The following is a 22,074-nucleotide window of genomic DNA, read 5'->3' on the forward strand; positions in this document are numbered from 1 at the left end:
TTTCATTTGTGGGAACAACAGTTGTGTAATCAGTTTCATTTGTGGGAACAACAGTTGTGTAGCCAGTTTCTATTGCGGGAACAACAGTTGTGTAATCAGTTTCATTTGTGGGAACAACAGTTGTGTAATCAGTTTCTTTTGCGGGAACAACAGTTGTGTAATCAGTTTCATTTGTGGGAGGAATAGTTGTGTAATCAGTTTCTTCTGAGGGAACAACAGTTGTGTAATCACTTTTTTCGGAGGGAGCGACAGTTGTGTAATCAGTTTCTTCTAAGGGAACAACAGTTGTGTAATCAGTTTCTTCTAAGGGAACAACAGTTGTGTAATCAGTTTCTTCTAAGGGAACTACAGTTGTGTAATCAGTTTCTTCTAAGGAAACAACAGTTGTGTAATCAGTTTCATTTGTGGAAGAAACAGTTGTATAATCAGTTGCTTTAGTTGGAACAACAGTTGTATAGTCAGTTTCTTTTGTAACAAAAGTAGTTGTATCTTCAATATATTCTGTGGAAGTAATTGTTGTAAAATCAGTTTCCTTTGTTTCAAATGTAGTTGTGCGTTCCGTTTCTTTTGTTTCATATGTTGTGTCTTCTATATCTTCAGTGGGAACAAACGTTCTAAACTCAGTTCCTTTTGTTTCAAAAGTCGTTGTGTCCTCAATATCTTTTGTCGGAACATCCGTCGTGATATCAGTTTCCACTGAGGAAACAGCTGTTGTGAAATCAGTTTCTACTGTCGGAAACACAATTTTATAATCAGTTTCTTTTGTAGCAAAAGTGACTGTGTCATCGATATCTTTTGTGGGAACAGTTGTGTAATCAGTTTCTCTTCTAGGAGGAACAGTTGTGTAATCAGTTTCTCTTGTGGGAGAAATATATGTATAATCAGTTATTTTTGTGGGAGGAACAGTTGTGTAATCAGTTTCTTCTGGAGGAACAACAGTTGTGTAATCAGTTTCTTCTGAAGGAACAACAGTTGTGTAATCAGTTTCTTCTGAGGAAACAACAGTTGTGTAATCAGTTTCTTCTGAGGGAACAACAGTTGTGTAATCAGTTTCTTCTGAAGGAACAACAGTTGTGTAATCAGTTTTTTCTGTAGGAAGCACAGTTTTGTAATCAGCTTCTTTTGTGGCAGAAGTGGTCGTGTCTTCAATATCTTTTGTGGGAACAACAGTTGTGTAATCAGTTTCTCTTGAGGGAACAACAGTTGTGTAATCAGTTTCTCTTGAGGGAACAACAGTTGTGTAATCAGTTTCTCTTGAGGGAACAACAGTTGTGAAATCAGTTTCTTCTAAGGGAAGAACAGTTGTGTAATCAGTATCTTTTGAGGGAACAACAGTTGTGTAATCAGTTTCTTCTGAGGGAACAACAGTTGTGTAATCAGTTTCTCTTGTGTGAGGAAGAGTTGTGTAATCAGTTTCTTCTAATGGAACAATAGTTGTGTAATCAGTTTCTTCTAAGGGAACAACAGTTGTGTAATCAGTTTCTCTTGTGTGATGAATTGTTGTGTAATCAGTTTCTTCTAAGGGAAGAACAGTTGTGTTATCAGTATCTTCTGAGGGAACAACAGTTGTGTAATCAGTTTCTTCTGAGAGAACAATAGTAGTGTAATCAGTATCTTCTGAGGGAACAACAGTTGTGTAATCAGTTTCTTCTGAGGGAACAACAGTTGTGTAATCAGTTTCTTCTGAGGGAACAATAGTAGTGTAATCAGTATCTTCTGAGGGAACAACAGTTGTGTAATCAGTTTCTTTTGAGGGAACAACAGTTGTGTGATCAGTTTCTCTTGTGTGAGGGAGAGTTGTGAAATCAGTTTCTTCTAAGGGAGCAACAGTTGTGTAATCAGTTTCTTTTGAGGGAACAACAGTTGTGTAATCAGTTTCTTTTGAGGGAACAACCGTTGTGTAATCAGTTTCTTCTAAGGGAACAACAGTTGTGTAATCAGTTTCTTTTGAGGGAACAAGAGTTATGTAATCAGTTTCTTTTGAGGGAGCAACAGTTGTGTAATCAATATCCTCTGAGGGAACAACAGTTGTGTAATCAGTTTCTTTTGAGGGAACAACAGTTGTGTAATCAGTATCCTCTGAGGGAACAACAGTTGTGTAATCAGTTTCTTTTGAGGGAACAACAGTTGTGTAATCAGTATCCTCTGAGGGAACAACAGTTGTGTAATCAGTTTCTTTTGAGGGAACAACAGTTGTGTAATCAGTATCCTCTGAGGGAACAACAGTTGTGTAATCAGTATCCTCTGAGGGAACAACAGTTGTGTAATCAGTATCCTCTGAGGGAACAACAGTTGTGTAATCAGTTTCTTTTGAGGGAACAACAGTTGTGTAATCAGTTTCTTTTGAGGGAACAACAGTTGTGTAATCAGTTTCTTTTGAGGGAACAACAGTTGTGTAATCAGTTTCTCTTGTGTGAGGAGGAGTTGTGTAATCAGTTTCTTCTAAGTGAAGAGCAGTTGTGTAATCAGTTTCTTCTAAGGGAACAACAGTTGTGTAATCAGTTTCTTCTAAGGGAACAACAGTTGTGTAATTAGTGTCTTCTAAGGGAACAACAGTTGTGTAATCAGTTTCTTCTAAGGGAACAACAGTTGTGTAATCTGTTTCTTCTAAGGGAACAACAGTTGTGTAATCAGTTTTAGGTATGGAAGGAAAAATTATATATGTGGGAGGAACAGATGTGTAGTCAGTTTCTACTGAATCAGCAACAGTTGTGTAATCAGTTTTAGGTATGGAAGGAAAAATTATATATGTGGGAGGAGCAGATGTGTGGTCAGTTTCTACTGAATCAGCAACAGTTGTGTAATCAGTTTTAGGTATGGAAGGAAAAATTATATATGTGGGAGGAGCAGATGTGTGGTCAGTTTCTATTGAATCAGCAACAGTTGTGTAATCAGCTTCTTCTGACAGAAGAACAGTCGTGTAATCAGTTTCTTTTGTGGGAGCGACGGTTGTGTAATAAGTTTCTTTTGTGGGAGTAACAGCTGTGATATTAGTTTCTTCTGAGGGAACAACAGTTTCTTCTGACGGAGCAACAGTTGTGAAAGCAGTTTCTTTTGTGGGAGAAATAGTAGTGTAATCAGTTTCTTTTGTTGGCGAAACGGTTGTGTAATCAGTTTCTTCTGCGGGAACAACAGTTTTGTAATCGGTTTCTTTTGCGGGACCAACAGTTGTGAAATCAGTTTCTTCTGAGGGAACAACAGTTGTATAATTAGTTTCTGCTGAAAGAACAACCGTTGAGTAATCAGTTATATTTGTGGGAGGAAGAGTTGTGTAATCAGTTTGTTCTAGGGGAACAGCAGTTGTGTAATCAGTTTCTCTTGTGGGAACAACAGTTGTGTGATCAGTTTCTCTTGTGGGAACAACAGTTGTGTAATCAGTTTCTCTTGTGGGAACAATAGTTGTGTAATCAGTTTCTCTTGTGGGAACAACAGTTGTGTAATCAGTTTCTTCTGCGGGAACAACAGTTGTGTAATCAGTTTTTTCTGAGGGAACAACAGTTGTGTAATCAGTTTCATTTGTCGGAACAACAGTTGTGTAATCAGTTTTATTTGTGGGAACAACAGTTGTGTAATCAGTTTCTTCTGCGGGAACATCAGTTGTGTAATCAGTTTTAATTGTGGGAACTAGAGTTGTGTGATCAATTTCTTCAAAGGGAACAGGAGTTGTATAATCAGTTTCATTTGCTGGAACAACCTTTGTGTAATCTGTTTTAAGTGTGGGAGGAACAGTTGTGTAATCAATCTCTTCTAAGGAAACAACAGTTGTGTAATCAGTTTCTTCTAAGGGAACAACAGTTGTGTAATCAGTTTCTTCTAAGGAAACAACAGCTGTGTAATCAGTTTCTTCTGAGGGAACAACAGTTGTGTAATCAGTTTCTTCTGAGGGAACAACAGTTGTGTAATCAGTTTCTTCTAAGGGAACAACAGTTGTGTAATCAGTTTCCTTTGAGGGAACAACAGTTGTGTAATCAGTTTCCTTTGAGGGAACAACAGTTGTGTAATCAGTTTCTTCTGAGGGAACAGCAGTTGTGTAATCAGTTTCCTTTGAGGGAACAGCAGTTGTGTAATCAGTTTCTTCTGAGGGAACAACAGTTGTGTAATCAGTTTCCTTTGAGGGAACAACAGTTGTGTAATCAGTTTTTTCTGAGGGAACAACAGTTGTGTAATCAGTTTTTTCTGAGGGAACAACAGTTGTGTAATCAGTTTCTCTTGTGTGAGGAGGAGTTGTGTAATCAGTTTCCTTTGAGGGAACAACAGTTGTGTAATCAGTTTCTTCAGAGGGAACGACTGTTGTGTAATCAGTTTCTTCTGAGGGAACAACAGTTGTGTAATCAGTTTCTTCTGAGGGAACAACAGTTGTGTAATCAGTTTCTTCAGAGGGAACAACAGTTGTGTAATCAGTTTCTTCTGAGGGAACAACAGTTGTGTAATCAGTTTCTTCTGAGGGAACAACAGTTGTGTAATCAGTTTCTTCTGAGGGAACAACAGTTGTGTAATCAGTTTCTTCTGAGGGAACAACAGTTGTGTAATCAGTTTCTTCAGAGGGAACAACAGTTGTGTAATCAGTTTCTTCAGAGGGAACAACAGTTGTGTAATCAGTTTCTTCTGAGGGAACAACAGTTGTGTAATCAGTTTCTTCTGAGGGAACAACAGTTGTGTAATCAGTTTCATTTGTGGGAGGAACAGTTGTGTAATCAGTTTCTTCTGAGGGAACAACAGTTGTGTAATCAGTTTCGTTTGTGGGAGGAACAGTTGTGTAATCAGTTTCTTCTGAGGGAACAACAGTTGTGTAATCAGTTTCATTTGTGGGAGGAACAGTTGTGTAATCAATTTCTTCTGAGGGAACAACAGTTGTGTAATCAGTTTCATTTGTGGGAGGAACAATTGTGTAATCAGTTCCTTCTGAGGGAACAACAGTTGTGTAATCGGTTTCTTCTGAGGGAACAACAGTTGTGTAATCAGTTTCTTCTGAAGGAACAACAGTTGTGTAATCAGTTTCTTTTGAAGGAACAACAGTTGTGTAATCGGCTTCTTCTGAGGGAACAACAGTTGTGTAATCGGTTTCATTTGTGGGAGGAACAGTTGTGTAATCAGTTTCTTCTGAGGGAACAACAGTTGTGTAATCAGTTTCTTCTGACGGAACAACAGTTGTGTAATCGGTTTCATTTGTGGTTGGAACAGTTGTGTAATCAGTTTCTTTTGAGGGAAGAACAGTTGTGTAATCAGTTTCTTCTGAGGAGACAACAGTTGTGTAATCAGTTTCATTTGTGGGAGGAACAGTTGTGTAATCAGTTTCTTCTGAGGGAACAACAGTTGTGTAACCAATTTCTTCTGAGGGAACAACAGTTGTGTAATCGGTTTCATTTGTGGGAGGAGCAGCTGTGTAATCATTTTCTTCTGAGGGAACAATAGTTGTGTAATCAGTTTCTTCTGAGGGAACAACAGTTGTGTAATCAGCTTCTTCTGAGGGAACAATAGTTGTGTAATGAGTTTCTTCTGAGGGAACAACAGTTGTGTAATCGGTTTCATTTGTGGGAGGAACAGTTGTGTAATCAGTTTCTTCTGAGGGAACAATAGTTGTGTAATCAGTTTCTTCTGAGGGAACAACAGTTACGTAATCAGTTTCATTTCTGAGAGGAATAGTTGTTAAATCAGTTTCTCTTGCGGGAGAAACAGTTGTGTAATCAGTTTCTTCTAAGGGAACAACAGTTGTGTAATCAGTTTCTTTTGAGGGAACAACAGTTGTGTAATCAGTTTCTTCTGAGGGAACAACAGTTGTGAAATCAGTTTCTTCTGAGGGAACAACAGTTGTATAATCAGTTTCTTCTGAGGAAACAACAGTTGTGTAATCGGTTTCATTTGTGGGAGGAACAGTTGTGTAATCAGTTTCTTTTGTCGGAGCAACAGTTGTGTAATCAGTTTCCTTTGTGGGAGGAACAGTTGTGTAATCAGTTTCTTTTGTCGGAGCAACAGTTGTGTAATCAGTTTCATTTGTGAGAGCAACAGCTGTGAAATCAGTTTCTCTTGCGGGAGGAACAGTTGTGTCATCAGTTGTGTAATCAATTTCTTCTGACGGAACAACAGTTGTGTAATCAGTTTCATTTGTGGGAGGAACAGTTGTGTAATCAGTTTCTTCTGAGGGAACAACAGTTTTGTAATCAGTTTCCTTTATGGGAGAAACAGTTGTGTAATCAGTTTCTTTTGTCGGAGCAACAGTTGTGTAATCAGTTTCATTTGTGGGAGGGACAGTTGTGTAATCAGTTTCTTCTGAGGGAACAACAGTTGTGTAAACAGTTTCTTTTGTCGGAACAACAGTTGTGTAATCAGTTTCATTTGTGGGAGGAACAGTTGTGTAATCAGTTTCATTTGTGGGAGGAACGGTTAAGTTTCTTCTTCTGAGGGAACAACAGTTGTGTAAACAGTTTCTTTTGTCGGAACAACAGTTGTGTAATCAGTTTCATTTGTGGGAGGAACAGTTGTGTAATCAGTTTCATTTGTGAGAGGAACGGTTGTGTAATCAGTTTCTTCTGAGGGAACAACAGTTGTGTAATCAGTTTCATTTGTGGGAGGAACAGTTGTATAATCAGTCTCTTTTGTGGGAACAACAGTTGTGTAATGAGTTTCGTTTGTGAGAGGAACAGTTGTGTAATCAGTTTCTTCTGAGGGAACAACAGTTGTTAAATCAGTTTCATTTGTGGGAGGAACGGTTGTGTAATCACTTTCATTTGTAGCAAATGTATCTTCAGTAATTTTTGTTGGAACAACAGTTGTGTAATCGATTTCTCCTCTGATAACTGTGGTTGTGTCTTCAGTATCTTTTGTTGGAAAGTAAGTTACATAATCAGTTTCTTCCGTTGTATAAGCGATTGTATCATTAATAACTTTCGTGGTAACAACAGTTGTGTAATCGACTTCTTTTGTGACAGAAGTGGTTGTGTCTTTAGTTTCTTTTGTGGGAAGCAGAGTTGTATAATCAGTTTCTCGTGGAGCGAAAGGTGTAGTGTCTTCAGTATCTACTGTAGGAACAAGAGTTGTAGGATCATATTCTTGCGTGGTTGAAGTGGTTATATTTTCACTTGGGTGTGGTGGGATATATGATGTTGGGAAAGTTGTGATGTCAAAAATGGGTACCAATGTGTGGTCAGTGTACGTTGTTTTCATAGTGGTCGTGTCTTCTATTTCAAGTGTCTCAGTATACTGCGGATAATCAGTTTTTATTGTGGGTGTAGTAGTGGTGGTGTACGTTTCTTTAGCCTCTGGAGTGGCAGTGGTGGTGGTGTCAAACATGTCTTCCGTTTCAAGAGTTGTGGTGTCAAAGGTTTCTATCGTGGAATCAGTACTTATTGTGTCGTAGGTATCTTCACTAGGGGCAGTGGTTGTGTCATAAGTATCTGGGGTGATGGGAGTGGTTGTGTCATGAGTGTCTATGGAGGCGGACGTGGTAGTGTCATAAGTTTGGTTGGTGGTTGTGTCGTAAGTGTCGGTGGGGAAGACAGTGGTTGTGTCAAAAGCTTCCTTAGTTGGGAAAATGGTTGTGTCATAAGTTTCTGCTGTTGTAATTGTGATTGTGTCATCTGTGTCTGCGGGAACAGGTGTAGTTGTCTCACCAGTGAATGTGGAGACCGTCGTCGTCTCCTTGGCTGCCTCGTCGCCTGAAAAAATACGACAAAATAACAGTGTAAAACAGACACCATAAAGAATGCGGTATTGTGTTTGATACGTTACTCTAAATATACGAGTACATGAAAGGAAAAAAAAAATAGGTAAACCATGTTGATTTAGAACCACTGATAAAGGAATTGTGTTCTGAATAATATGGAAAAATAATAATATCCATTTGGAGAGAGAGAGAGAGAGAGAGAGAGAGAGAGAGAGAGAGAGAGAGAGAGAGAGAGAGAGAGAGAGAGAGAGAGAGAGAGAGAGAGAGAGAGAGAGAGAGAGAGAGAGAGAGAGAGAGAGAGAGAGAGAGAGAGAGAGAGAGAGAGAGAGAGAGAGAGAGAGAGAGAGAGAGAGAGAGAGAGAAAATAAACAAACAAAGGCCGATAGACACACAAAAGAAGATCTGCTTCATCCCTTACCATCACATATATACTCCGGGCAGCATATCGATATGTCCCGAACAACGGCCCGACAGTTTGGTGATGGCGCGGCGGGGCACTGGAGGGTAGCACACTTAACCTCTCCTCGGTAACAGAAACAGTCCTTGCAGATATTTTCGCTGGGCACCGGGTCGTAGCTGGCGTACTCTTTGCCGTCGACGTAGCACTTGTCAGACGGGGTGTCAGGGGTGGTCTCTATGGCTGTTTGGGAATTGTAAGAAGAACATTTAGCTTCTGCTACATTTCTTGTAAAGCACTCACACACCCACCCACCCCCCCACACACACACACACACACCCCTCTCTCTCTCTCTCCATAACTACCCTGACAATAATTATAACGTTAAAAAACATACTTACTACAATTTGACACTGGACAGCACTGGCCGGCAATTTCCTGCAGCTGGCAGCCTTCCTCAAGAGCTGGGGTCTCACAGTTCTCAAGAGTGCATTCAATGAGACTGTTCTGACACAGGCAGGATAGTTGACATGCTGAGGACGGTGGCACCGAGTCTCCGTTAGCATACACTGTGCCATTGAAGTAACAGCTTCCCTCGCCTGGAACACCTTCTGTTGAAGGTGTGGTTAGGTCAGGTTCTACTTCTGATGGCCTCCCAGTGACAGTTTCAATGGTGGTATGTTCTTCCTTATCTGCCGGATAGTCAGTAATCTCTTCTGCTTCTGTAGAAGAGTCAGTGGTCTCCATAATTTCTCCTGGTGAAACAGTGGTCTCCTCTACCTCTGCTGCCGCATCTGTTGGCTCACTTGTTTCTGTCGGAGAGTCAGTGACTCTGCTTGTTTCTTCAGAAGACGCTGTGGTCTCAATTAACACTGTTGGAGCTTCAGTGGTCTCCACTTCGTCTGTCGGAGCATCGGTGGTCTCCTTCCCATCTGTCGGTGCATCGGTGGTCTCCTTCCCATCTGTCGGTGCATCGGTGATCTCCTTCTCATCTGTGGGAGCATCGGTGGTCTCCTCATCTGTGGGAGCATCAGTGGTGTCCTTATCATCTACTGAAGTATGAGTGGTCTCAGTTAACACTGGGGGAGTGTATGTGATACCGCTGGTTCCGACTGGAGCATCAGTGGTGTACTCACTGGCTTCGATAACTGTGTGTGGAGTGGTCTCCCTAGTTGCTGTTGAAGCATCAGTGGTCTCCAGTTCATCTGTAGGAGCATCGGTGGTTTCCGCTTCATCTGTTGGAGCCTCAGTGGTCTCCTCATCTACTGAAACATAGGTAGTTTCCATTTCTTCTGTGGGAGCATCAGTGGTCTCCTTCTCATCTGTCGGAGCATCAGTAGTCTCCGTTGATACTGGAGGAATGTATGTGACACCAATTGTTCCAACTGGACCATCAGTGGTGTACTCACTGGCTTCGATAACTGTGTGTGGAGTGGTCTCTTTAGATACTGTTGGTGCATCAGTAATTTCCACTTCATCTGTCGGAGCATCAGTGGTCTTCACTTCATCTGTAGGAGCATCAGTGGTCTCCATTTCATCGGTTGGAGCATCAGTGGTCTCTACTTCATCTGTCAGAGCATCAGTGATCTCCACTTCATCGGTTGGTGCATCGGTGGTCTCCTCATCTGTCGGAGAATCAGTGATCTCCTTCTCATCTGTCGGGGCATCGGTGGTCTCAGTCGATACTGGGGGAGTGTATGTGACACCACTGGTTCCAGCTGGAGCATCAGTGGTGTACTCACTGGCTTCGATAACTGTGTGCGGAGTGGTCTCTCCAGTCACTGTTGCAGCATCAGTGGTCTCATCTTCATCTGCCGGGGCATCGGTGGTCTCAACGTCGTCTGTCGGAGCATCAGTGGTCTCCACTTCACCTGTGGGAGCATCGGTGGTCTCAATTTCATCTGTTGAAGCATCAGTAGTCTCTACTTCATCCGTTGGGGCATCGGTACTCTCCGTTGATATTGAGGGAGTGTATGTGACACCACTGGTTCCGGCTGGAGCATCAGTGGTGTACTCACTGGCTTCGATAACTGCGTGTGGAGTGGTCTCTCTAGTCACTGTTGCAGCATCAGTAGTCTCCACTTCATCTGTCGGAGCAACGGTGGTCTCCACTTCATCTGTCGGGGCATCAGTGGTCTCCACTTCACCTGTGGGAGCATCGGTGGTCTCAATTTCATCTGTTGAAGCATCAGTAGTCTCTACTTCATCCGTTGGGGCATCGGTACTCTCCGTTGATATTGAGGGAGTGTATGTGACACCACTGGTTCCGGCTGGAGCATCAGTGGTGTACTCACTGGCTTCGATAACTGCGTGTGGAGTGGTCTCTCTAGTTATTGATGAAGCATCAGTAGTCTCCACTTCATCTGTCGGAGCAACGGTGGTCTCCACTTCATCTGTCGGAGCATCAGTGGTCTCCACTTCACCTGTGGGAGCATCGGTGGTCTCAATTTCATCTGTTGAAGCATCAGTAGTCTCTACTTCATCCGTTGGGGCATCGGTACTCTCCGTTGATATTGGGGGAGTGTATGTGACACCACTGGTTCCGGCTGGTGCATCAGTGGTGTACTCACTAGCTTCGATAACTGGGTGTGGAGTGGTCTCTCTAGTTATTGATGAAGCATCAGTAGTCTCCACTTCATCTGTCGGAGCAACGGTGGTCTCCATTTCATCTGTGGTAGTATCAGTGGTTTCAACTTCATATTCGGGTGCATCAGTGGTTTTCACTTCATCTATTGGTGCATCGGAGGTCTGGACTTCATCTGTCGGAGAATCAGTGGTTTCCACTTTATCTGTGGGAGCATCGGTGGATTCAACTTCATCTGTTGGAGCGTCTGTGGCCTCCACTTCACCTGTGGGTGCATCAGTGGTCTCAGGTTCATCTGTCGGAGCATCGGTAGTCTCAGTCGATAGTGGAGGAATGTATGTGACACCAATTGTTCCAGCTGGAGCATCAGTGGTGTACTCACTGGCTTCGATAACTGTGTGTGGAGTGGTCTCTCTAGTTACTGTTGCAGCATCAGTGGTCTCCACTTCATCTGTAGGAGCATCAGTGGTGTCCACTTCATCAGTTTCAGCATCAGTGGTTTCCAGTTCATCTGTTGGAGTATCAGTGGTCTCCACTTCATCTGTTGGATCATCGGTGGTCTCCTTCTCATCTGTCGGAGCATCGGTGGTCTCATCTTCATCGATTGGAGCATCGGGTGTCTCAGTTGATACTGGGGGAGTGTATGTGACGCCGCTGGTTCCTGTTGGTGCATCAGTGGTGTACTCACTGGCTTCGATAACTGAGTGTGGAGTGGTCTCCCCAGTTGCTGTTGAAGCATCGGTGGTCTCCTCTATATCTGTTGGAGCATCAGTGGTCTCCTCTTCAACTGTTGGGATGTCAGTTGTCTTCTCTTCATCTGTTGGAGCCTCAGCGGTCTCTACTTCATCTGTTGGTGCATCGGTGGTCTTCTCTTCATCTGTTGGAGTATCAGTGGTCTCCACTTCATCTGTTGAAATGTCAGTGGTCTCCTCTTCATCTGTTGGCGCATCAGTGGTCTCCGGTTCATCTGTTGGCGCATCGGTGGTCTCTATTGCGCCGGTCGGAGCATCGGTGGTCTCGGTTGATACTGGTGGAATGTATGTGACACCAATGGTTCCAGCTGGAGCATCAGTGGTGAACTCACTGGCTTCAATAATAGAGGGTGGAGTGGTCTCACCGGTTGATGTTATAGCAACAGTGGTTTCCATCTCATGTGTCGGGCCATCAGTGCTTTCCTCTTCAACTGTCGGAGCATATGTGCTCTCCACTTCAATTTTCGGAGTATCAGTGGTTTCAATTTCATCTGTCAGAGCATCAGTGGTCTCCACGTCATCTGTGGGAGCATCGGTGGTCTCAACGTCATCTGTCGGAGCATCAGTGGTCTCCACGTCATCTGTGGGAGCATCAGTGGTTTCCTTCTCATCTGTCGGAGCATCAGTGGTCTCCTTCTCATCTGTCGCGGCATCGGTGGTCTCAGTTGATACTGGGGGAGTATATGTGACACCACTGGTTCCCGTTGGAGCATCAGTGGTGTACTCACTGGCTTCGACAGCGGTGTGTGGAGTAGTCTCTCCAGTGACTGTTGGAGCATCAGTCACTTCTTTGTCATCTGTTGGCTGATAAGTTGTTTGTTCAACATCTATTGTTTCAAATGTAGATTCAGGGACTGTCACCACTGCATCAGGCGCTGTAGTTGTTGACTCGTCTGGCTCAACTGAAGCTGTAGAGTATCCATCTTGAGTGGGCGATGAGGTGGTGGTCACAGGTTCATCTGTCACTTTGCTCAGGGACTCAAGGACATCTGGGAAAACAGATCATGAAGTTGTGTTAAATCCCAGCAGGTAGTACACTTATATCGTTTTATATTTGAGTTTTAGTTCTTTCATATAAATACAATAAAAAATTTAAAAATTCTTACCGCAGTTGTACTTGGTTGGACAACATGCGCTGGAAGGTATTTCTATTGGCACACAGTTCTCCCCTTCTGGCACGTCGCATTCTTGATAGGCACAAATGACATCTCCTCGAAAACAGAAGCAATCGGCGCAGAGGTCTGTGGTTGGTACGGCTTCTCCTTCCTGATATGTTTCTCCATCCGCCTCGCAGACAAGGTCATCGGGGCCTACAGCTGAGGTAGAAACCAGTGTTGTATTTAGCATAATTATCTTATTTCAAGTAGTCGAAGATCAATAGAATCATTAACTGCATCTTTAATTACAACTTTTCCTAAGTAGAGCATTTGTGAAGGGGTATAACATGACCTTTCATGTATATCACTGAATTGTGTGTGAACTTAAATTTGCAGTCCACAACCACTTCAACAGAAAGCCTCACAGACACAAAGTAAAACATATTAGAGATATTAATTTATTGTTGACATGATCACGATTTCAGATCAGCACATTCCTGAATTACTGTGAGAAACAATAACTTCATGATAAAGCATATATATATATATATATAGATATATATATATATATATATATATATATATATATATATATATATATATATATATATATATATATATATATATATATATTACATACATGCACGAAAGATAACATTATTACTTACGGCAAGAATAAGTTGGGCAGCACTCATCATCAGAAGGAGGCTTTGGGGAGCATCTTAGGAACGCCGGGGGAGAAGGAGGACATGCCGTCATATCACACTTGACTTGACCATCTACACAGAGACAATGTTCCTGGCAAGGTCCGGTCGGTAATACTTCACTATTGTTGGAAACTTGAGATCCTTGAACAATGCAACTGCCAGGAGTGAGTTCTGTAGATGGACTCGGAGTTGTCTTTCCATGTTCAGTCTCTGTTGGATAATCTGTAGTTTCGGTGCTATGTATTGAGACATCGGTAGACCCCACTTCATCTATTGGAGCACCAGTGGTCTCCACTTCATCTGTCGGAGTCTCGGTGGTCTCCACTTCATCTGTCAGAGAATCAGTGGTCTCCTTCTCATCTGTCGGGGCATCGGTGGTCTCGGTTGATACTGGGGGAGTGTATGTGACACCACTGGTTCCAGCTGGAGCATCAGTTGTGTACTCACTGGCTTCGATAACTGTGTGTGGAGTGGTCTCTCCAGATTCTGTCGGAGCATCTGTGGTCTCCCCAGTCACTACTGGAGCATCAGTGGTCTCCATTTCATCTGTAGGAACATCAGTGGTCTCTACTTCATCTGTAAGAGTATCAGGGGTCTCAACTTCGTCTGTGGGAACATCGGTGGTCTCCAGTGCTATGGGAGCATCGGTGGTCTCAACTTCATCTGTAGGAGCATCGGTAGTCTTAACTTCATCTGTGGGAGCATCGGTGGTCTCAACTTCTGTGAGATCATCGGTGGTCTTAGCTTCATCTGCTGGAATGTCAGTGGTCTCCACTTCTTCTGTCGGAGCATCGGTGGTCTCCTTCTCATCTATTGGAGCATCGGTAGTATCTTTCTCATCTGTTGGAGTATCCGTAGTCTCCGTTGATACCGGGGGAGTGTATGTGACACCACTGGTTCCAGCTGGAGCGTCAGTGGTGTACTCACTGGCTTCGATAACTGTATGTGGAGTGGTCTCCCCAGCAGCTGGAGCATCAGTGGTCTCCACTTCATCTGTTGGACCATCGGTGGTCTCCACTTCGTCTGTGGGAGCATCGGTGGTCTCCACTTCATCTGTGGGAGAAACGGTGGTCTCCACTTCATCTGTGGGAGAAACGGTGGTCTCAAAATCATCGGTTGGAGCATCGGTGGTTTCAACTTCATCGATTGGAGCATCAGTGGTCTCCTCCTCTGTTGGTGCATCGGTAGTCTCCTTCTGATCTGTCGGGGCATCAGTGGCCTCAGTTGTTACGGGGGGAGTGTAAGTGACACCACTGGTTCCAGCTGGAGCATCAGTGGTGTATTCACTGGCTTCGATAACTGTGTGTGGAGTGGTCTCTCCAGTTACTGTTGGAGCATCGGTGGTCTCCAGTTCATCTGTGGGAGCATCGGTGGTCTCATCTTCATCTGTGGGAGAATCGGTGGTCTCAACTTCATCTGTAAGAGGATCGGTGGTTTCTACTTTATCTATGGGAGCATCGGTGATCTCAACTTCATCTGTGGGAGCATCTGTGGTCTCAGCTTCATCTGTGGGAGCATCGGTGGTCTCAAATTCATCTGTGGGAGCATCGGTGGTCTCAAATTCATCTGTATGAGAATCGGTGGTCTCAAATTCATCTGTAGGAGAATCAGTGGTCTCAACTTCATCCGTTGGGGTATCGGTTGTCTCTATTTCATCCGTTGGGGCCTCGGTGATCTCCTTCTCATCTGTTGGGGCATCGGTGGTCTCAGTTGATGCTGGAGGAGTGTATGTGACACCAATGGTTCCGGCTGGAGCATCAGTGGTGTACTCACTGGCTTCGATAACTGTGTGTGGAGTGGTCTCTCCAGTTACTGTCGGGGCATCAGTAGTCTCCACTTCATCTGTAGGAGCAACGGTGGTCTCTATTTCATCTATCGGCACATCAGGGCCCTCCACCTCATCTGTGGGAGCACCAGTGGACTCCACTTCATCTGTTGGACCATCGGTGGTTTCCACTACATCTGTTGGAGCATCGGTGGTCTCCTCATCTGTCGGGGCATCGGTGGTCTCCTCTTCATCTGTTGGAGCATCGGTGGTTCCAGCTGGAACATCAGTGGTGTACTCACTGGCCTCGATAACTGTGTGTGGAGTGGTCTCTCCAGTTGCTATTGGAGCATCGGTGGTCTCCAGTTCATCTGTGGGAGCATCAGTGGTCTCATCTTCATCTGTGGGTGCATCAGTGCTCTCTTTTTCATCTGTCGGAGCATCAGTAGTCTCCGTTGATAAGGGGGGAGTGTATGTGACGCCACTGGTTCCAGCTGGAGCATCAGTGGTGTACTCACTGGCTTCGATAATTGTTTGTGGAGTGGTCTCTCCTATTATTGCTGGAGCATCAGTGGTCTCCCCAGTCACTATTGGAGTATCAGGTGTCTCTGCTTCATCTTTTGGAGCATCAGTGGTCTCTACTTCATCTGTAGGGCCATCAGTGGTCTCCACTTCATCTGTGGGAGCATCAGTGGTCTCCACTTCATCTGTAGGAGCATCGGTGGTCTCCTTTTCTTCTGTCGGAGGAACGGTGGTTTCCACTTCATCTACTGCACCATCAGGGGTCTCAACTTCGGCTGTTGGAGCATCTGTGACCTCACCACTCACTGTTAAAATATCGGTGGTCTCTGTAGCATCAACTGGAGCATCAGTGGCCTCCTCAACATCTGTTATAGAAGCAGTGGCATCACTAGTCTCAAGTGTAGCATCGGTGGTCTCGATTGACACTGGTGGAATGTATGTGACACCACTGGTTGCAGCTGGAGCATCAGTGGTGTACTCACTGGCTTCGGTGATGGCCAGTGGTGTGGTTTTACTAGGTTTCTCCTGGGCAGCAGTGGTTCCAGTCGTGTCTAGTTGATCATCAGTAGCGTCTACTGGAGACTGCGAGATCGTAGCAGGGTACTCAGTGTAGTCCTCAGGAGCTATTGTTGTGGTGGTTACCTCGGCTGTGAAGAATATGGATGTGTTTTTACTAGAGTATCAGTGATGCTAAGCGGTATTCGACAGTGTTTACCTCTTTTTATTCTTTTACTTGTATTGTGTCATTTATACTTGTTAATATTTAAAACTAAATCATTAAAATTTAAATTGAAAACTAAATAAAGTGTTGCTTGACATTCAAATTTCCACACATACAATTTTTCTACATGCATAAAATTTTTGAAAATATAACGTGTGGTTTGTATAACAGGTGGATGACTTTTCTGCTTCTTTGGTTTATATTCATGCGATAGGTTAGGTGAGGATGAGGGTATACGCCATAGTAGCGTGTGGCCGCGGTGTTCATCTCCATTGCATTGGCCCTTGAGCTTGTGGTGGGAAGAGCCCATTACCATGGGACACAGAGCTAATGTGACATCCGGGTTACCACATTTTCCCCAGGTAACCATTTATCAATCAGTCCGAAAGGGAGGGTGAACAGCTGGGTGAGCTGCACGCTGCCCGGGCCGGAATTTGAACCCGGGCCCGCTGATTCGTAGCTAGTCCAATCATTTCAAATAGTCCGTTTGGGCGTTCGATTCCGCGGGTCCTTTCCTCCCCTCTGCTCTGCCACACAGTCCCAACACCTATCCCTTCCTCTCATGCGTTAGCTATACGTAACATATGAGAGGGAAAATTAGGTGTTGGGACTGTGTGGCAGAGCAGAGGGGAGGAAAGGACTCTCGGAATCGAACGCCCAAACGGACTATTTGAAATGGTTGGACTATAGGCACTCTAACCACTAGACAACGGAGGCTATCCTTCTCATGCTATCCTTCTTCATAATTTATTTTTCCGTTACGGGACCTTTTTTTTTCTGTGTGTGTGTGTGTGTGTGTGTGTGTGTGTGTGTGTCTATGAACATAAGAACGTAAGGAGTCTGCAAGAGACCGGTTGCGTGTGTGTGTGTGTGTGTGTGTGTGTGTGTTAGGATATATTAGAGTCCACTAACGACAGTTGTGAAATGATAGCCCAAGAGTTGCTCAACACTTACGACAGTCATACGCCTCGGGGCAGCACTTTCCGGGCTGGGGCGGTCGAGGAATACAATTCTCTTGCATTTCGTCCAGCGGTGACTGACACTCCTGGATGGCACACACCAAGTCGCCCATCATGCAGTAGCAGTGTTCACAGGGATCGTCCGAGGGGATTGAGGCTCCATCTGCATAGAACTCTCCCTTGTGAACACATCCCGAATGCCCCGGCGGCAGGGTGGTGGTTGGGAGGACAACACTGTCATTACTGCCTGGCAGAGGCGTGGTGGTGATGAGGGCGCCTTCCTCTTCTTCGTAAGCTGCAGACAGAAAGGAAAGACAGCCACGTCATCGCCGAATGAGGCAAGGCACAGGAAGATGCACGTCCCTTTTTAGCTTTTCAGTTGCTGGACTCGCAGTTGTAGCAAATCAATAAACGTCTTTGATGGCAAGACAACGTTCATTCTTGAGCAGAGAAAAGGTCACTACACTTATTGCATCGGAAAATGAAAATTACATAAAGTCTACAACAAAAGTCTTTCTAGTGAGTGTAAATCTTACAACAGAATAGAAAAAAAGTGCCCTCCATATCTATATTCATATCTCTATTTGTCTATCTATCTATCTATCTATCTATCTATATTTCTATTTAAATATTACCTATATTCACTCATACTTACCACACTCATATCTAACGGGACAGCAGACACCCTCCTCGAATTCCGGCTTGCATCCGGGCACCATCAAGATGCACTCCTGCATCACGCACGCCGTGTGGTTCCTGATGCAGTAACACAGCTCGCAGGGCTTGCTTGGCTCACCCGGCACCTGGGGCGAAATAATGCAAGAAAATGAAGAGAACATAATAAATAACGACCCCAAGTTCGGTAGAAAAGACCACATAGATATTCTACGGTAACAAATGAGCACTACCTCTCACCAAGAGGCTGATGTGAGCAGGGACCGGACTCGTAATCATTTGCTCGCGGTCCAAGTGCCGTACCCACAGAGCCAATCGGTCCCCATTAATCAAAATAGACGTATGTAGGTACTGTTAAAACTTCGAGGCGTTCAATTAAGCGTGTCCTGAGTCTTTCAGCTGGGCAAGGATGGCGGGATGTTAGCAAGGAGCTTGTAAGAAAATAAGGGAAGGGCTGATGATTTCCTTAGTCTTACGGTGCGAGCCTCACCTGTGCTCCATCGGGGTAGTAGAAGCCGTCGATGGTGCAGCCACGCTCCGTGAAGGGCATGATGGCGGTGCTGGCGGCGGGGGTCGGGGTGGTGGAGGAGGTCATGTGCATTACTTGGAGGTTGACAGGCACTGGGAAGAAGAGGAAGGGAAGAAATTCCAAGAAAAGCGTTAGTTCTCTCTCTCTCTCTCTCTCTCTCTCTCTCTCTCTCTCTCTCTCACACACACACACACACACACACACACAGTTATCCATTCGTTCACGGATGGCAACACTTCAGAATAATTTTGTGATCACCCTCGTTTGTCTGCCCCGACTTGGCAACACTCCCCCGCTGCTGACACAGTAAAACCAACAACACCGTCATCACGAGCCATCAAAAGAGGAAACAAGGAAAAAACGATTAATAAAGCAAAAAAACATAAGCAATAACACCCTTAATTCAGTCTCTCCGTAACTGAGGCAAAGCTCTTTAAACAGGAAGGAGGAGGAGAGCGCTTCACGTCATCAGAGAAAATGAGTCTCTACAAGGAAGGTTTAAAAGAAGGGAGAGCTAATATATTACCTTGAATGAAAAAAATGTCTGCACGAAAATGAGCAAGCTAAAGAAAAGTTGACAGAAGGATCAAAAAGAATAAAATGGCTCTCAGTAAGGAAGGTTCGTTAGGAAAATTACTGTATATTCCCGTAGTGTAGGAAATGACTGAACCAAAGGGACCACGCTAAAGAAAAATCGAAAATAAAAGCTTACATTTTCCCCAAAGAACATCAGCCCTCTTCCCCTACCTCGTTCCAAATTTCATCGTCCTTTGAGCGCTTTTTTCCAACGAGAGTGAGAAAATATGGGAAAATGGCCACAAGAGAGAGAGAGAGAGAGAGAGAGAGAGAGAGAGAGAGAGAGAGAGAGAGAGAGAGAGAGAGAGAGAGAGAGAGAGAGAGAGAGAGAGAGAGAGAGAGAGAGAGAGAGAGAGAGAGAGAGAGAGAGAGAGAGAGAGAGAGAGAGACGAATAGAGTTGCATGGGATAATAGTTAAACGACAAAGAGCAAGTTAAAGAAGAGTTCAAAAAAGATCACAATTACCCTAAAGAATATCAACCCATCTTCCCCTACTTCGTTCCAAATTTCATCGTCCATTGAGCGCCTTTTCCCCCAATGACACAAGAATAAGAGAAGACGAATGGAGTAGCGTCTCGTGGCCACAGGTTTACAAGGGACGAAGAGACGAACGTAAGGGCGGGGTCAGGATCCATGCATACCTTGGGGGCAGGTGATGACTGGGCAGCACTGGCTGGGACTCTTCTCCACGGTGCAGTCCTGGCCGATGGGTTTGCTGAAGGGACACACCTACGGGTACAAGCACGGACACCAAGAAGTGATCATGAGTTCTCTGCATCTTCTGTCCTTTCTTTTTACAGGGGCAGTGTGTTGTGTTTTTTATCATGTTGTTTTGCGACTGACAGAGGGAATGGATGTGAGGCAGAAATAAACGAACAAAGAAGTAAAAGAGAAGAAAGATTGGGATAGAAGATAATGAAAGATTGAAGGATTGCGAGGAAGAAACACTAATAATGAAGTAAAAGAGGAGAGAGAAAACGATTGGGGATAAAGGATAATGAAAGGGAAGGATTGCGAGGAAGAAAAACAAACATGGAAGTAAAAGAGATAATACAGAAAGGTGATGGGAAAAAAAAGATAATGAAAGAGGAAAGGATTGCAAGAAAGAAACAGTACACAGAAAGAGGAGATACAGAAAGAGAAGAGAGTGAGAGAGAGGGAAGGGAAAGGTTGTAACTCAGTAAGGGAGAAAGGAAGAAAGAAAGAAAGGAAGAAAGAAAGGAAGGAAAGAAGGAAAGATGGAAGAAAGGAAGGATGGAAGGAAGGATGAATGGAAAGAAGGAAGGAAAGCAGGAAGAAAGGAAGTAGGGAAGGAGGGATGGATGGAAGGAAGGAAGGAAGAAAGAATGGAAGGAAGGGGGGAAGGAAGGAAGGAACGAAGTAAGGAAGAAAGGAAGGAAGGAAGGAAGGAAAGATGGAAGAAAGGAAGGAAGGATGAATGGAAAGAAGAAAGGAAAGAAGGAAGAAAGGAAGGAGGGATGGATGAAAGGAAGGAAGGAAGACAGAATGGAAGGAAGGGGGGAAGGAAGGAACGAACGAAGTAAGGAAGTAAGTAAGGAAGGAAGGACGGGAGGGAGGAAAGGATTAAGAACGTAAGGAGACCAACCACTCACCTTGAGGTAGCACATGAGCATGGAGTTATGACAGGTACAGTTGAGGCAAGGCTCGTTCGTGATAATTCTGTCCCCTTCCTCGTAGTGGCGAAACTGGTAGTAACATCCTTGGGGGGCGGGAGAGAGAGGGAACATGAATAATAATAATTGATAGTGATGCTCTCTCTCTCTCTCTCTCTCTCTCTCTCTCTCTCTCTCTCTCTCTCTCTCTCTCTCTCTCTCTCTCTCTCTCTCGACCCCCCCACCCCCCCACACACGCACACACACGGCCTGTCAATCAAGTAGTGGAGCGCAGGTGTGCACGGTGAGAAGAGCAGGTGAGGTGAGAACAGCGTGACGGAAGTGAGTGGCCGACGGCGACGAAGAGGAGGAGGAGAGGCGTGCGTGGGGGTAGTTACGTGAGGTGGGAGTGGGAGGTGAGGGAGTGGGAATGAAACAGTTAGTTGTCTTTGGAGCATTTGGGATGAGTTATGATAATGTAGACTCACCTCCATTAGGGACGGGGGAGTCCAGTTCATGCCCACCATCGTGTTTAAACAGTGGTCCGATCAAGCCTGGAAGAAACAAATAAAAAATAATCAAACAATTCAATCAATCAAAAGATGTCAACACACCCATCTGTGAAACAACTCAATGCACTAGAAGGAAAAATGATCAAACACACCAAGTCAGCAACATATTCACGAAAAAAAACGAAACAAAAAGTCAAACTGCATTCTACTAAAAACACAACAACAACTTGGATAAAACACCTCTAGGAACAAACTGTAGAACATCTATACGAGTGGAAATAATTAAGACAACTTCGTCGGTCCACTCAGAATTTGAACTAACCTAATTGATGTAGCAAGGAAGGGTATGAGTTTATCTATGTTTTATCTATTTATTCATTGGTCTATTTCCTATTTTATTATTTATTTATTTATCTATTTTGTCCGTAAAGGCTTGGCACACTCACCTCCTTTCGACGAGTGGAAGACGTTGGAGAAGTCTGTCTGTATGTGTTGGCTGGAAGGGAGGTAGGGAGCTGCGGGGAGACAACGGAGGTGTTATAAAAAGGGGGCAGGGGTCACAAAGGGGGGCAGGGGTCACAAAGGGGGCAGGGGTCACACAAAGAGGGGCAGGGGTCACAAAGGGGCATTGGGCACAGGGAAGGCGGAAGGTCACAAAACACTCAGAATCGGCAAGTCAGGGTCAGGGTAAGATGCAAAGGATGGAAAATCTGAACAATGATGACGAAACACATCCAGCTACGGTAAAATGTAAATACGGCAACGGGATCTCTCTCTCTCTCACAAAACACATCAGTCTATCACAATCTTCATCGATTCTTTATAAACAATTCTTTATAATCAATTCACACTTCAATTATTTTTTTCTTCAGTGACATTTCGACATCTAAAAAATTCAAGTCCTCCTCCAGTGAGTGACAGGAAGACAGACGCAGCAAAGACAGAGGCCGCGCAAAAACCATCACACGAAATAAAACAGCGAAAAACACCCCACGTCTTTCCTTG

The 22,074-nt window shown here is 44.3% G+C and overlaps 1 protein-coding gene across 5 annotated transcripts in view; it reads right to left on the minus strand.

Annotated features, from left to right (window-relative positions):
• The window catches only part of LOC127007517 (mucin-2-like), a 114,575-nt gene that overhangs the window by 2,799 nt on the left and 89,702 nt on the right, over positions 1-22,074 (minus strand). For 3 of the 5 annotated variants that reach the window (XM_050878645.1, XM_050878643.1, XM_050878642.1), the window contains exons 4-15: positions 21,516-21,584; positions 21,046-21,111; positions 20,558-20,664; positions 19,586-19,673; positions 18,330-18,460; positions 17,820-17,967; positions 17,160-17,459; positions 13,159-16,131; positions 12,500-12,709; positions 8,459-12,382; positions 8,079-8,300; positions 7,608-7,652 (exon numbers count right to left, since the gene is read on the minus strand). In XM_050878645.1, the coding sequence (XP_050734602.1) occupies positions 7,608-7,652; positions 8,079-8,300; positions 8,459-12,382; positions 12,500-12,709; positions 13,159-16,131; positions 17,160-17,459; positions 17,820-17,967; positions 18,330-18,460; positions 19,586-19,673; positions 20,558-20,664; positions 21,046-21,111; positions 21,516-21,584 (8,283 nt within the window). The remainder of the gene's footprint in view (positions 1-7,607; positions 7,653-8,078; positions 8,301-8,458; positions 12,383-12,499; positions 12,710-13,158; positions 16,132-17,159; positions 17,460-17,819; positions 17,968-18,329; positions 18,461-19,585; positions 19,674-20,557; positions 20,665-21,045; positions 21,112-21,515; positions 21,585-22,074) is intronic. The other 2 variants (XM_050878647.1, XM_050878646.1) reach the window with 2 other exon arrangements.

Source organism: Eriocheir sinensis, chromosome 35 (assembly GCF_024679095.1).
Source record: "Eriocheir sinensis breed Jianghai 21 chromosome 35, ASM2467909v1, whole genome shotgun sequence".
NCBI lineage: Eukaryota > Metazoa > Arthropoda > Malacostraca > Decapoda > Varunidae > Eriocheir > Eriocheir sinensis.